Genomic DNA, 16,658 nt, shown 5'->3' with positions numbered 1-16,658 from the left:
GCTAACTGAGAAAGGTGGTTTGATGAATTACAAAGATTTTTGTTCTGATCCATTTATTTTTGGTGCAATTAATACACCATGTATAAAGAAGATATTTTGCAGCTTCATTTTTAGTTCAGAAATACGGTAGCATTTGTGGCTCATTTTATGCCAGCATTTTCTCTAGAAGAAGAAAGAGACAGTATTAAATAAATATCAAAATAATGACACGACTATCATGAATGAATAGAAAGCACTTAGAAGACTGATAGGTATCATTCTACGATATATAGTCATTAACTTGTAGCAAGAATTCTAAATTATCTCTAAATCAATGACTGGCTTTTTTAGAAGGCACTTTGTTGGTTTTTTTTAAAGCTCATGACTGAGTTATTTTATAGTCCTAATAACTAGTAAGGGCTATAAGGAAAAAAAGGAAGGCTATTGCAACTATTACTTTTCAAAACTATGTTGAGTTTTCTTGTCTGTCTTTTTACTTAGAATTTACTAGCAAAATATTTCAAAAGTGCATCTTATTAGAAGCTTTTTAACTCTTTCACTGAATATTTCTGGAAGTTGTAGACATCAGTATCTATTGTTCTCTTTGGCAGTTTGTCCCTGCTTGGAGTGATTCTGATAGCCTTCCAGCAAGCCCAGTATATTCTAGCAGAGTTCATGAAATCAAGACAGAGGCCAAATCCTAACTCTTCACCACAGCAGAACAGCAACTCTGTTGACGTAATCAGCTCTGATTCCTACAAGTAAAAATACTTTTTTTTCTTCTTTTGTACCTTTCTGTGATGCTTTCTGTCTGTTTGTATTGTGATATTGCTGTGGGCTGGTTTAGAAGAGATGGTGTTCTAAGCAACCTCTTTTCAGAGTACTTTCAGTGTTGTGGTGTATATTTATCTCCACACAAAAGAAATTGAAGAACTCAAGGGTTTATTAATCTTGTATATTGCCAATAGTACCTAAGGAAAAATTATGTGATGAAAGTAAAGGATACACCATGTGTGGCATCCATGGAAAGAATGGAAAATACATTGATGATTCACAAATCTGACCCTCTTGAGTGGTCAGTTACACTGAAGCATGTAAGTGTGTTTGAAGTCTGAGCACATACTTAGTCTTGCTCAACTCCCACTGAATCAGAATGTGCTTAGATGTATGATAAAGTGAAAACTTAATGCAATTTCATGGCTTGAGAATATACCCCCCTTTCTTTTCTTACAAAAATATCTCATAATGCAATTCATGTTAGCTTTATAAAGAAAAATAACCCCAAATAACTTATTTCTTCTCCAGGGGAAGTTGCAAGACCTTTATGGATTCCTATAGTTCCTCAGATAAAGGTAAAGGGAAGGGCTTCCTGTCTGTAGGCGCTTCTTCCAGCCGAAGTCAGAGCGCAGCAAAGAGAAGTCCTGCAACCTACAGCCACTCTCAAAAGAAACACAAATGTTCGGTTTACTACAGTAAGCAGAAACCAAACACAGCAGCTGGCAGTGCCATTGCAGCTACTGATGAGAAACAGAATCAGATTGCAGAGAACCAAATCTCAGCACCAAAAGAGGACATTTGCACTGATGTTGTCAGTGAGAACTGGGTAACTCTGAAGTATGCAAATGGCATAAACGTTAACAAGAATTTAACTCTTCCAGAAGACTTTCTGGGTAAAGAAGAAAGTACACTGAAAAATACAGTTCTCATTAAAAATACTTCTTCAGAGTGTGATCTGAAGGAAGATCTTCAAACATGTATGTTTCCTAAGGAAACTAACCTTAAAACTTCAGAAAATCTAGCTGAACTCAAAGAACAGGAGTTCTGTCCTGTGAAGATGTCCAAGAAGCTACCTGAAAGTCACTTGTGCAGAAATTCACCTCAACAACAGCCGGAACTGCAGGAAATTTCTAGGAAAATTAGTGGTAATTTTTTTCAAATTCTATTACTCAAAATTACTAGGTGAAATCTTTTGAGGAGTTCACTGTGATCAGGATTTTGTCTTTTGTGTGGGACAGACAAGGAGATGTGATACTTCTGATGCATTCACTGTGATTTGTCTGTTTACACTCCTAAGGAAGTAACTTGCATTGAAAGTTGTTTCATAAGTTATAAATTTGCTTCATTTGCAGATTTCAATCTTGTGCTGTAGCATTTTAACAGTTAAAATAATTGATATCATAGATCTGCTTATAAGACACAAATTGCCCTTGTCAGATATTTAGAAACATCCCAGTTTGCAATTTTCAAGTCCACTGACAATATGATGCTTAATACTCACCAACAAGAACGTTCAGAACTGGATATGCAGAACTCCTTTGATGAAACTACCTAAAATAACAAAAAACTGACATCAGAATGCTATGAACTTACATTTTGTAGGAATCTGCAGATCAGCGTTTCTCTTAGTAATTGCATAGCTATATTTTTTTATCTTGTTTTTCTTTTTTTAAAGTCTTGGGAAGTCTTACCTCTTAGCTTCACAATTCAAAATTTTAAGAACAGCAAAAGAACACCTGGGAGAAGTCAAAAGCAGGGTAGGAGAATGTATCCTCTGGGAGCTTGGCTTTACTGAGGCACTCAGCAAAGTAGCTGAATGCTGAAAACTGGCATTTGCTGTAGCTGTGGCAGGGTTTAGTGAGTGAGCAATCATGGAAGGATTTCAGGCCCTGCTGTTGCATGTAGTTGTTACCACGGGCCCCTTGCTTCTTGTTGTGTCGTCATCTGTGAGATACAGCGGGTACAAGTGTGCAGTCTCAGGTAGAGGCAGGATAGTTTCACTCATACGTACGAAGTACTTTGACCTTGTGCTCCTAAACTGCAGTGTCATTTGTTTGTTTTGAATTAGGAGATCAGATGGGGGGGAAAGAGAGGGGGGATGTGGGAGTCAGTAATTGTGTCTTAACTATATTTGTGTGCACAGGAAAGTAGCTTTGAGTATAGGCTGTGGAAATCATGATTATACATAAACCAGTTGGGAGATAATAGACCTACTTTCATTGACAAAACTTCCACCTTGAGAGAGGGTTTCAGGAATCCTGACACAGTTACCAGTCACTTGTATTCAGTGGTAAAGCTCTAAAGGTAAGCTCCCTTGTTGTCTATTAGCAGTTGTGATTTTCTGTGCTATCAGGGATGTGAGTATTTCAAGTTGTTTCAAGATGTTTCATGGGATAAATAAGTCTAAAAAGTTCCATGTTGCAGTGTTTGTATCTTGATTATAGTTACAGATGTGGGTTTGTGCAAACAGGGAGTCTTCAAGACCTTGGGTACTTGCAGGTTTGTATGCTGGAGGTCAACAGAGAGTTCTTTAGAGTTCTGTCAGGCTCCCTTGCCTGATGTTTCATTCACAAGCACTCCTTTTGCAGTCACCATGGTTGCCTGCTCCAGGGGGGAGAGAGTGTCTGACTGGGAGCTAGGATGTTGTAGTTGGTTGGCAGGAAACGGTAAAAGTGTTTGGGTGTACCTTTCCCATTTGAGAAGACCAGTTCAGTTCAATAAGTGATGAGATTTCTCATGCAAATCAGTCAAGAGTCTTGGCAGCACATCACTGTAGATGTATTGTAGATATCTGAGATACCTGGAACTGATTAGTGGTGACGTTAATGTCCAGCATTGGCAGGGCCCAGGCGAGGACTGTGACTCAACTGGACAACTCAGCTAGTTTTTGAGGCAGGCTTCCTCTTGAGTCTTTCACCTTTTGGACTTTGTTACACCAAAATAATAATTCTCCCTCACAAGTCTCTCAAGAAAAGGAACTTTTAATGTGGAATCCATCCTAAAAAAGGATGATTTCCCTTTGTCTTCATAGTGAACACAGAGGGCACTTCAGAGGCGTAAAGCACCAAGTAAAGGCTGTCCTTAGTTTGATTTACCCATTCTTAAAAAGTCTTCTCCCTACTCAGTTTGCAGGTTTTTTCTTTTTGTTTTTTTTTTAACCCAGTATGCTCTAGCTTCAGATTCTACCTTACAGATTGATGACTGAGACCCAAATAGCTCAAATTCAGATAAGATGAGCGGGACTTGTGTAATTTATGCATGTGCTAGGAGTGGTGTGCTCATGAACATGAACCAACCAACACCACACCAACGACAAAGCTACTTTTTGCAACTGCTCTAAGAATTTTTACACAGCATTAGCTTTTGATTTTGAAATTTTCAGTGTCATCAGCCTAGAACTTAGTATCCTAATGTTTTGGAAAGCAACACAAGTCTGTTTGTAAAGAAAGGTAGTGGTTATGATTAGGAGCCCGTTCTGATGCCAAGCCAACTGTTTTTACTGTTTGATTGTAGGGAATAGCCAGCAAGTGCCTCTCAGGAATGAAGCAGAAAGCTGCGAGACTTTAAAAAGGCAGATCAACCTAAAGCCTTCCACAGAGAAAAAGATTAATAAGGGACCTAAGGAAGAACCTCCATGCTGTGCAAAAGAGGAGACCACTTGTTCTGAGGTTTGTATTGTGATCTTTCTGCTTTTCAAATTTAAAATTATCTTTTTATTGTTTATATATGTATACACGTACAGGTATGTATGTGTATGTAGGGACTATTACATACAGTCACAGATCTGAAACATTGTAAATCAAATGACTGAGGAAGTAAGCAGATGTGCTGTCCCGCATCCATTGTGTATTAATGCTGCTGTATAGAATGATGAACACTTTGTGTAAAAATTAAAACAACTCTTATATTGTGATATTGACCATATCAGAGCCAGAGATTGTTACTGTCAGAGCAGCACATGTGTACTGGAATCTAGTGCCAGCTATCAGCCACACTAATGATGTGGGAACATTCTCTGGAGGGGAGGTGGGCATATTGGGCTTCAGTTACAGAGGTGATCTCCAAATACAGGGCTTTGCATCAGAAATTTGCATTTGAGAATACAGCAGGCAGAAACCCCTTAACAGATTGCAGAGTTGCTGAGAAGGATCGTTTCACCTCTAGTTTCTGAGTATGATAAACACATCAGACTGTACCTTTGTTGCAGGCAGCCTAAAACACTAAAAGAACTTTTATCAGAACTTTATTAAACCAAATAATTTGGATTATGTTTATATCCTGTCTACTGGATAGGAATCCCACAGCAAAAAAGGTGTAAGGAGGAATCGTTAACCATGCTTGGGGAATATGTCAGAAAATAAAAGGTCTAGTCTTATTTTGGGATCTGTTGTTACAAACTTCTTTCCATGTGTGGCTGATGGTGCTCAGTTTGTTTCTTGCATTTTTTTTAAATTACTATTATTTGTTGGTAATTTACTCCATAATTTTCTCAGTTGTAATTCAAATGAAGACTTTCCCCTACCCCCCCAGCTGCTGAGGAGAGGGAGGATTTATTGCTGCTGAACTTGCACACAAACTGATCATAAATCTGGCAGATGTTTTTTGTTTTTAGCACATTGGGAATTTTATTGACTGCTTTACTTTTTCTCCCTCCATTTTTTTATTTCCCTGGAAGTCAGAGCTAGATGCTGTGAAGGAGAAAATGCTAAGTTTGGGAATTCAAAAATTTTTCTCGTCATCTCTTGCTGTCTTGATGGACAGAGTCTTGGAAAGGCTGATCAGATTCATAGTGCTGGAAAGAAGATGTACTATGGAAAGGCACTAAATCATGAAGTAACTATGCATTTGGGTCGGGTCATTTTGTCCAAAGAAATTTAGCTAGAAAAATCCAGTGAAGTTCATTGACTGAGTTAAAATCATTTTATAATGTACATATTGTCTCAGCTCATATTTTTACCTTTAGCAAGAAGATGCATATAGGAAGAAGAAACCTCAGGAGAAAAAGGAAGGAAATGTACCAAATATGAATTGGAATAGAAATAGAACATCTAGAAAAAATAAGAAGAAGAATGTTAATATATCTACAAGGTATGTATTGCCTCACCACATCATGAAGAAATCCAGAGTTACTGTCATGTTTCCACAGGTTTTGAACAGTACATTAGGCAGGATTGTTTTATCTATTTAAATAAACACACTTCAATCCTTGCCTGAGGCTTTATTTTTAAGAATGTGCAGTACTAAGTATCACCAGCAAAAAAAAAATAAAATTTCCACTTGCAAATCTGTATTTATATAGATGCACTTCATTCTGCATAACAGTGGTAGCTCTCTGTTATATTCTGGAATGTGCTGTCTCTGAAGTTTGATGGTTAGCTTCCTTTCCATTGTGTATTACGTGGAGAAATTCCAGTTGTGTATTCCCTTCAGTGAAAAAAGGAAAATAAAATTGTTGAAATTATTCCATCTTCAGGAGAATCATCTGCTATATTGAGTAACTGGGGAATGTTGTCTTCTAGTAATTTTGGAAGAGAAATATGTAGAAAGGAGACGATGGCTTGCATTTTTGCCATAATGATTAAAAAGACTAGAGCAGCACTAGACTAAAGAATATGGAGAGCACAGTGGAAAGTTACTTTTTTCCCCCATGAGGATTGTTTAAATGCGTTTTAAAGTCAGTTGTAAATCACTTTTAAATATTGTTTTAATGTATTTTAAATTTAAGTTATTTGGATTGTTAAAAAATACTATTTACAAACTGCTGCTAGAATAGAAACACTTCTGAGGAGAAAATCATCCTCCTTCCCCTCCCCCAGCACTTTGAATTAAGGTCACAATCCTACAAAGCCTTCACAGACTTAATTTTTATTGCAAGCGGTCCTATTGAGGTCAGTGGACTTAACAAGGAGATTGTAAATCTGAAGAGGCTGTTATAACTCATTATGCACAAATTACTATTCATTGTGTGGGAAGTCAGCACATGTGTAAATCTTTGCTGGATGCACACCTTTATAAGTAGGATGGATAAAATACCAGAAGTGAAATACTGAAGTTCAGTGTCTGTTCCTCAACTACTTTCTGAGTTAAGATGGAACCACTCCCTTTCTATAGAAATTTGACAGCTGGCTTTTATTCATTTTCCTTAATACTCTATAATTACGATATTGGATGGAAATACTTCAGTTTTACTAGCAAAAACTTAGGATCACTTCAGATTATGATTTTATTCTAGTTATAATTATGCCAGTGAAATGAACACAGGGCACATTTTTCCATGTATCTGGATATTCGTACAGCACCAGACTGTGCTTATTACACACTAGTGCTTATTCCTCTAACATCTGATTGCAAGTGCATTAGAGAATGGAGTTAAATATACACATGTTGTTTTGCCTCTCCTCCTGAAAAGTAGTCATCTGTGTAGTGAGATATTGTATTTTGAGAAAGGTTTTTAGGTTTCTGTAAAGTTGGGAAATAAGACTCCCAAAACTTTTCCTTCCCCTGCATCCTACCTCAATAGCTGTGTGAGTTAAAGTGTTTAATACTTGAAAAGGAGAAATGCAAATATAAAATGCAAACACATTTCTTCGGGTGTGATTGTATTAGGGTCCCTGAGCAGAGTGAGTTGAAGCATATGTGCGGTGAATTTGAAAGGCCGGATCTGAGAGCAAATATTGGAATAAGAGCCTGGTGTCCTCAGAGTAACGGGGAAAACTGTAAAGCAGACCAAAAAGCTGGAAGCTTGTCTATACAGGGAGAAACAGGTACGCAATCTTAATTGCCTTAAATGGGGAAAGAAACACAATGTGGATTCTGTGGCTTTAGAGCTGTATTCCTTTCCTGAGACACCTGTGCTTTTCTCACTTTGAACCCTGATGCTAAGATGACAGTGCCTGAAATAATATGTGCTCACTTCTGATGGGCTCTGCATGCTTTCTCCAGGGGGTTAGTTGGTGATGCAAATCAGAAAATGAGTCAGTCTGAAGCCCTAATCCATCTATTCTTGGTATAGGACTGACAGTCTTGTGTGTTCAGATGAAAGCTGGTATTAACTGAAGCAACTGTATTGCTAAGACCAGTTTTAGAATAGACAGGTCATTTTTTAAAAACTCCACTTGGGTACCTGCTTCCTGCCTTTCTGTCAGGATTTTAATCGTCTGTTTTCCCTGACTTTTGGGAAGATGAGATCTGATGAAAGAAATCAATGTCTCTAGAATAGTTGTTTGCCTCTCTGATGAGATAATAAGAAAGGAGAATCTATCACTTATGAATTCATTACTTGCAACATTTTGACATTGCTCTTAGTATGCATGATCCTACAGTCAGGATATGTTTCATGTTTAAAGTGCTAACTGTATATTTCAAAGGGCAGTATGTGCTTCCTCTTTCAACCTGTTGCCTGTAGCTGCACTTTATCCTCACTTGCATTTATTTTACTGGGGCGTTGTGTAGAACATAAGCTCCTTGTGGTAGGGGCTGGTATATTTATGGAGGCTATCAGTAAATGTTTTCTCTTTTACTGTCAGTAAATACAGAGAATACGTGTAAATTTGTGTTTCAGATGACTTTTCACTGACAAAGCTTTCTTAAATGTTGTGTTGGTTTTTTGGTTGGTTTTTTTTCCCAACTTCTTTAGAAAGCTTTTATCAGCGGTCCAAAAAGAAGTCTTTGGAGAAGTTTTGTTCTGATTCAAGCTCTGATTGTGGAAGTTCATCTGGAAGTGTTCGTGCCAGTCGTGGGAGCTGGGGTAGCTGGAGCAGTACCAGCAGTTCAGACGGAGATAAAAAGCCAATGATTACTGCCAGGCATTTTCTTCCATCCAGTAAGTTTTGCAAATAGTCCCTCTTCACAGTGGCAGGCAAAGTTTTTGCCTTCCTTCTGAATGGAAAGGGCTACCATAGCATGGGGCACATAACTTGCCTTTTATAGGGCACCTCTCAGAAACAGGGCGAGATTTAAATAATGTTGTACTTGACAAGAAGTACCACAAGTTTTGTGGAAATGAAGATGACCTTTCAGGCTCCAGAGAAAGCATCAGGCTCCTTGCTGGTGGATTCTGAATTAGTTTTCATGGAAAGATGGGAGAACTGAGAGCAATTTCTGCCTTTGAATTTATGTTTCATCATGTTATTCTTTTTAAAATGTTATAGCTATTTAAGAAATGCACAAATGAAGAATGTGTGAAAGCAGTTCAGATCTGAGGATGTGGGGTTTGGATAGACGTATTCAAGGCATAAGTAGACAGGAGACCTGTACCAGTTGACTATTATGAGAAATGGGAGCTGTGGTTCATTACTGCAATTTTTGAATGCCTGAATATCATTAAAATAGTTGAAAGCGTAAACCTTGTCACTGCCATAATTTTAAAATGTTGAAGTGACACAAGCAAACCCAGCTTTGAGTACATGAAAAAATATGATTTGAATAATTTAAAAATATGCAGGAACTTACATGTGTATTTGTGTATGTATAAAACTTTACACTACTAAATGATAGGACATGATGTATCTGAACTTGACATCTAAAAGATAACAAATTGTGTGTATATGACTTTTCTGTTTGTTCAAATTATAATACCCCTTAAAAAAAAAGGAAAATAAGTAAATACAAATTCAAAATCAATTTGATAGTAACAGGGAACCTCTCCGTTAAGAGTATGGTAATCACATCTGAGTCATAAAATGCATTTTAAACCACATGGACTTAGGTAGCATGCTTTGAAATTAATGCAGTTAGTGATAATCCAGTCTGAGAGAAAACTTAATTAACACCATTGATGAATCTATTTGTGTGTATGTATATTCTATGCATACTTCTTTTTTTTAGGACCTTTGATTTTCACAGTCATTCTTTTCTTTAGGAGAGAATATTTCACAAAATGATTTTCCATCTGAAACTCCTATCACTTTAAATCTGTCTCATAACATCTGCAATACCAGGTAAAAAATTTTAATCTACACCTGTAAGACATTAAAGAAACACTACCAACTTGAAATTGTGTCTCAGTTTGGTAAATTATACCTACCTGTTGTCATTTTTTATGATCATCTGATTGTACTTACTAGTTGGAAGAAGATCATCTTCAGTATATGAAAAGCAACTTACTATATTTCCACTTAGTTATATTAAAGTAGTAATGTTTTTTGAAAAAAGGTGGGAGTGAGACTTTCAAGTTGATGCTATTCTTTTAATGGAAATAATGTTCTCCTAGGATATACAGCATGAAAATTGATTCCTCCCTCCCCCACATTCCTTTCTACCTCTTTACTGTGTTAGAGATAGAATCTACAATTAGTGTGAGTCCTCATTTCACTTCTCATTCTTCACTTTGTGTTTTCACTAGGAGAAGTAATTTAATCCTTTTCCTTTGGGATTCTGGTGCTTGAAAATGTTTCCTTTCCATTCATTTTTACTAGTTTCTTTGGTGGGTTTTGATGAATATCAAATTGATGCTTCTGTGTGTCTATGTGTCTTCATGGACATAAAAGTAAACTTACCTGGAATTTGTTGAAACATTATGAGAGGTCCTACCGATCTTCATGAACTATAGCCTGTTTTTCAATTTTAGAGATAAGCTGTTGAATTAATTTCCAATAGGTCGATATTGGATAATAAAAGTGGGATAATTAAGGCATATTAACTTTATTAATATTGCATGTGTGATAAGTAACTGGCTTTTAATTGGAAAAAAAACCCTTAAAAAATTGCACAGTGGTAATTCAAAAATAAGAATGATCAGGACAGTGGGAAAGCAGTAAAAATCATGATGTTCATTAGAATATTTTTTACATCTCTGTATATTTCCTTTGAAATACTTTGGGTTATGAAACATAACAGTGTCTAGACTTAAAAAATTAAATTTTATTTTCATTCAGCAGAGACATGAACAGCATCCCCCAGTATCCTGAAACCTTATGTCCCAATTTCACTGACATACCTGCAGATCCTGACAAAAATAAAGGTCAGTATTAAAAACTGAAGCTGTTTTTTGCATATTTTGTCAAGCAGTTTCAGTGATGTTGCTAATAACATTTGTGTACGCCAACTCGATAGACATGTTGTTACTAGAACTTCTAAACAAGTTAGGTCCAAAGTTAGCAAATGAAGGCTTATAACCTTGATAATTTTTACTGATAACCTTGATGATTTTTGCTGCATCTGCTCTGTGTGAAGACTCCATTTAGCTTTCAACTCACGTTCTAGGAATTCTTTATTTTCTTTATCCTCTTGCTTTGCACAGATTTATGTCCAAAAGCAATGCAGCTGGGAGATCAAGAGCATTAGTTGCTATGTTAAAGTGAAGCTCAAACATGACTCAAAACAAACATGACCATTTTTCTCTCTAAATTTCTGCAGTTGGGACTTGCTTTCTTTGAAAGCAATGAGTGAGGTTGGGTTGAGCTGTTAAAATACTCTTGAGCTGTTGTTGCTTGTGTCTCAAAGGGAAGTAATATTAGCTTTTTTTGAGTGGGATTCATAAAAGCATCATGCTACATGGTGGAGTTTGAAAGCTAGTTAGGACACATAGTTCTTTAAGCAACAGCACTGCCTACCCATCACTATCCCTTCTCATGTAGGTTTAACGTGTGTCTGATAGGATACAAATGCTGATTAAACTTTTTCCATGGTAATAGTATTAACATGTGTCACATGAAATAATGCAATAGAGCTAACTTTGCAACCATTTTCTCATGGAAATTGCTGATTTGGATTTTTTCCTTTCTCCATCTGCCAGTTCTCACAGAGTTGATGGGAACCAGGTGTCTGTGGGTAGTCAGGGCATTCAGTCCATAAAGAGCAGCACAGCGAATATCTGCCCTAGGGGCTAAATACGAATTCACAAATTGTTTGGTTATAAATTGCTCCAGTCTATTAAAAATTTGACTCTGTTGGCACTGTTTTTGTGTAGTTGGACTTCAGAGGTGCTTACTGACTGATGTGTAGGGGAAAGGAGACCAGGGGGGATCACATCCCTGCTTTCTGTCCTGCTGTGTGGAAGGGTGTCACCTTCCTCTGTAGGAATTTCTTACCATTTTGTTGACTTCCAGTTTCTCAGGTCGAGCTATTATATATATCTTTTATAAAAAATAGAAATTTTGAGATTTGAAGATGGATATTTATCACAAAAAAAAAATAGGTTAGTAACTCTGGATTTTTTTCTCTATCATACATTCCTTATTGTGGATCTGAGAATAAAGTGCCATTGTGACAGAGTTTGCAGAGTCTCCTTCCTGTTGCTCTGCGTTTCATTCCCCTTTCCTTTTTTAGGTCTTTACCCAACAGGAGACTTGTGGCCTGCCCAGCCAGTCTGCATGACAAACAGTTTAAACTACAACCTTGAGAATAATATACCGTGCATGATCCAGGAAACCCCCTCTGTTCACAACAGGCAAGTTACATTTTATGTAAAAAGTATGGCTAATGCTTTGTTCAGGTTTCTGTGATGCAGAGGATTGTAGTTGACTTATTGTAGTTGACTTGTAAGGCAGATGATAGTTAAATTCTTGCTACCTCTTCAATCTTAGCTCTAGTTGTTAATGCTCTTCCATTAGTACACAATGATTAATTTTACTAAGACAAATTCGCTGCTGTTCCTATTCATTTGTAGATATTCTAGAATAACTTCTTTCAAGTTTAATTAGTTACATTTTGGAAAGCTATTAATTCCTTTCACATCTTTTGCATTGTCAGGCAGAGGGCCTGGCTTTTAAATTTGTTATCCTCTTGCTAAATTCATAGCTTCTGTATATCACGGGATGTGTTATGTAGTGTGTACTTGTGTTAAATGGCATGAGCAGACATCATTATAAAAAGACAAATATTCCAGTTTGAAGGTGGTTTAGGCATACGAGTTGGTATATTTCAGGCTCTGTGTGTCTTTGGGTTGATCTTCCTCTAGTAATGAACTTGATTTTCTTGTGTTTTACATTACTCACATGTCAAATTTTACTAATGAAAGATGCACCACAAACTAGAGAAATGCAGAAATGTTCTGCCACCACACAACAGTGAAATACAGCCAGTTCTTCAAGTCGTGTGCTGTCATCTGAAATGACAGGAGAAGGACCTGGGGGTCCTGCTGGACAGTGGGCTGTCCATGAGCCAGCAGTGTGCCCTCATGGCCAAGAAGGCCACTGGTATCCTGGGATGCAGTAGAAAGAGCATTACCAGCAGGTCGAGGGAGGTGATCCCACCCCTCTACTCTGCCCTGGTGAGGCCACACATGTGGAGTGCTGTACAAGACAGACATGGAAGTCCTTGAGCAGGTCCAGCAGAGACCTACTAAGTTGGTCGAGGGAGTGGAGCATCTCTCTTATGACAAAAGGCTGAGGGAGCTGGGCCTGTTCTGCTTCAAGAGGAGGCAACTGAGAGGGAACCTCATCAATGTCTATAAGTATCTGAAGGTAGGGTGTCAAGAGGATGGAGCCAGGCTCTTCTTGGTGGTGCCAACCGATAGAACAGGAGGCAATGGGCAGAAACGTGAAGGAACATGAGGAAGAATTTCTTTACTGTGCAAGTGACCATGCACTGGAACAGATTGCACAGAGCTTATGGAGTCTCCCTTGCTGGGGATATTCAAAAACTGTCTGGATGCAATTCCGTGCGATGTGCTTAGGGAGGTTGGACCAGATGACTCCACTGTGGTCACCTGACCGATTCCATGGTAGAGTGGTAATGCAGAAATCTCTGAGTGATGGTTTGGGATCCCAACTAGACTGCTAACCTCAATTCTGTCATATCAACAGACTGCAGTCGTGTTGAATGGGTGCAGTGGCCAGTGGTCTGTCAGACTCTTAAGTCAGATGAAATATATGGGGATTGCTGGCAGATTCCGTATTATGCTACTTGCACGTAATTATTTATTGATATTTAGTAGTGATAGCTTATGATAGCTTCTTGGCAGAATAGTAAAACTGAATTAGTGCAGCTTCACATGAAATCCTTTTATATGTCTACCTTGTCCAGACTGGATCCAGACTTGGACTACTTCAACCTTTTGGCATAGCAGGGCTTGTTTCACTACTGACAAGTCTTCAGGAATTGCTTTTGAAAAATCTTCTTGAAATTTTGAAATTAATTTAACTAAAAGAAGTATAATCCCTACAAATTAATGTGTAGTTTAGAAAACATATTGTTTAACAGGACTTTAGCACATGTTGTGAGGAAAATAGAAATCTCGATTTTAATTGCTATTCTCAAGCATTCAAATGCTTGAGAATGTGTTAAGTTTTCTTCTACCTCAAATCACATTATCCATGATTGTGGGAAAGAAGTACAACTTTATTTTTGTGGAGGAAGAAGTTGAACTCAGGCATAGCAGGACTCTGGTAGCTGTCATTACAAGTTGTTCATTCTCCCAGATGAAAAAGAATTCAGTGAGAGAATCTCTGTGATTATGTAGTGGCACAGAGTAGATACTGGCAAAATTGACAAATGGAATGGGAAAAGCCTCATGATCAGTTACAGGCATTTTGCATCCAACAGCTTTACATTAAATAAATATTTCTAAATAATTTTCAGAAGTTCTGCAAATTGTTTCTGACAGCATATTTTTTTTCTTGGGACAGCTTCATCGACTGGAATGCAGCTTGTGACAGCCAGTTTTCCAACATGTATTGTCCACTAGAGATGAATGAATATGGTGCTTTCCCAGAAGGTAAGCTTATGAATCATCACAGAGCATGGTTATTTTCCTCTCACCTTTTATAAAACAAAAGGCTGAGCTTGTCTGTACGCATCTGGGCATTCGTTGCTTAAGTGGACTTTACGTTTTCCAGCTGACTGAGTACTCTGTAGAAATAAACAATGTGAGCATGTCGTGGATGAGAAGACTGGCCTTCGTATGGAGTTATTAAGCCTGAAAAGGCGGTATGCAGGACTCTCAGAGGGAATAGAGAGAAATGCTTGTGACTACAGTATTACAGAAATCTTTTTGTACAATTTTCTTTGTTTCCCCTCTGGCAGGCTCCTGCCTTCCCGTGTGTGAAATGCAAGGCCTCTTGTGACCAATTACCTTCCCAGGCTAGAGTTTCTTGGCTTGGGGAGCACACTGGCAACAATCTAGAATTCTTTAGCTTTACCTACCTAAGCAATAATTAAAGGTCAGACTAGAGTATCACAGGCAGGACAGTGTTCCCTTGGCTGCTTAGAGCTGAGACATGTTGGCAATGAGGCCTGGGTAGGCTCTGTCATGCATGTTCTGTGGCTAATAAAGACTGTTCTCCAGTAGAGGAGTTGCCAACTCTTTATCCCATCCTCCTGATAACAATTTGTTAGTGGCTCTCTAATACAGAGTGGTAGTCCTGTTGACAGAAATTGCTAGGCTTTGCTGCTGTGCTGCCCTGAAGCTGCCTGAAGTCACTGAAGGATTAGGTCAGTCCAACCTGGCTCACTCTTGACAAGATTCAACATTCCTCCACAGAAATGTTTGTAGCGTTTATATTGCAAAAGCCTTAATTTGTCTTCCTGTTTTTATAAACTGCAGAAAACATGAACTATCCCAGTGGCTTCCCAGGTACTGCAGCAGTGCAGAATACAGCCTTCATTGACCAGAACTGTCCCTCAACCTGGAATGCTCATCCCAACTTGCCACCTGCCTGGGAGCCCACCAGTTATGTCAACTCCACAGTGAGTGTTGTCACTGTGAGGCGCTACCCTCACGTACTTCTTCAAAGCCTTCATAGTGCATTTCTGTCTTCTCCCTCTCTGTTGCTTGCACATTCTTCATTAATCTTTTAAGTAGCCTGATATATGTATTTGGTATTGGCATATGTATTGGCATTGGTAGCCTGGCTTTTTCCCAGCTGTTCGTCAGGGATGTTACTGACCTTGTCTGTGAAATTTTAAGGCAGATCCTTTTTCCTGAAAATAGACTAAAAGCATCTTACATATGGAAAAACATTTTGGACTTATGTAGTCCACTGAAACTTTTTCCTATGAAAATCAGTTTTTCCAGTTGAGGGTAAAACACAGAAATGGCTGACAGCAAAACCCAAAAGATTTGGAAATTGTAGAGCTGAATGGACAACTGCTCTCAGTGACTTTGACAGGTGTTTCTTTGCTAGGAAATCCAGGTGATTTAAGCTGGATTTGTGCAGCTTTCTGAGTGCTGACTTTGACCTGTTTTACTCCATACTAGCCATGTTTGTGTCATCCGATAGTGCAGTGTGGTGACTTCAGTTCAAGGTGGTCTTTAATTGTAATCACCTTCTCCTCTCCTCAGATTTCAAGATCCTCTGTTTCAGAATTTCGATTTTTTTTTTTTTCATTTACAGTAGGTTTATTTTGAATAAAACTAACCAAATAAAGCAAGAAATATTTTTAACTGTAAAAGTGAAAATTCTTCTGTGTTAAAAAGTTGAAAACTGGTAGAAGACTTTTGCCTAAAACAAACATGGCTTTATTTCATATTTTATTCAGGAATGCCAGGAAACACAGAAGGTAGAGATTGGAAAATACATTAGATAATTCAGTTCATTTCCCTGGTGAGCTTTTCTCCACAATACATTTCAGTGTTTCATTCAGTTTTAAAAGTCCCAAGACTTCCATGACCTTCACTGAGAGACTTCCTTGCAGACTAACACATCTTGCCCTCCAGGAGGTTCTTTATAAGCTTTCAAAATTTTCTAACTAAATTCCCTAGCTCCCAATTATAGTCTCTCTTTCATACTGAATATCCCTTTCTGCTCCCGGTATGCATAGTCTTTCTGTACTGACATATACTTGAACCTTTTTCTTGTCATTTCTAGGCATCCTTCTATTTTAATTTTAACTCTCAAAACACGGATGGTGTTCTTCACGTGCCTTCCATTTCTCCCTTATTTTCCTTAGCATCCTGACCAGAACTGAATACTGGTTACAGTATATTCTTGTTACAGTATATTCTTGTTACAGTATATTCT

The 16,658-nt window shown here is 38.0% G+C and overlaps 1 protein-coding gene across 6 annotated transcripts in view; it reads left to right on the top strand.

The window, feature by feature from the left end:
- The window catches only part of TMEM131L (transmembrane 131 like), a 77,474-nt gene that overhangs the window by 60,095 nt on the left and 721 nt on the right, over positions 1-16,658 (top strand). For 4 of the 6 annotated variants that reach the window (XM_027635694.1, XM_027635692.1, XM_027635691.1 and 1 more), the window contains 11 exons: positions 591-740; positions 1,285-1,901; positions 4,270-4,424; positions 5,720-5,844; positions 7,363-7,520; positions 8,393-8,578; positions 9,617-9,695; positions 10,632-10,717; positions 12,025-12,145; positions 14,325-14,413; positions 15,242-15,384. In XM_027635694.1, coding sequence (XP_027491495.1) covers positions 591-740; positions 1,285-1,901; positions 4,270-4,424; positions 5,720-5,844; positions 7,363-7,520; positions 8,393-8,578; positions 9,617-9,695; positions 10,632-10,717; positions 12,025-12,145; positions 14,325-14,413; positions 15,242-15,384 — 1,909 coding nt within the window. The remainder of the gene's footprint in view (positions 1-590; positions 741-1,284; positions 1,902-4,269; positions 4,425-5,719; positions 5,845-7,362; positions 7,521-8,392; positions 8,579-9,616; positions 9,696-10,631; positions 10,718-12,024; positions 12,146-14,324; positions 14,414-15,241; positions 15,385-16,658) is intronic. The other 2 variants (XM_027635696.1, XM_027635695.1) reach the window with 1 other exon arrangement.

This window comes from Corapipo altera, unplaced genomic scaffold, assembly GCF_003945725.1.
Source record: "Corapipo altera isolate COAL_440 unplaced genomic scaffold, ASM394572v1 22b, whole genome shotgun sequence".
Classification (NCBI taxonomy): Eukaryota; Metazoa; Chordata; class Aves; order Passeriformes; family Pipridae; genus Corapipo; species Corapipo altera.
The sequence above is the reverse complement of the archived record's forward strand: the minus strand, read 5'-3'. Positions and strand labels throughout refer to the sequence as shown.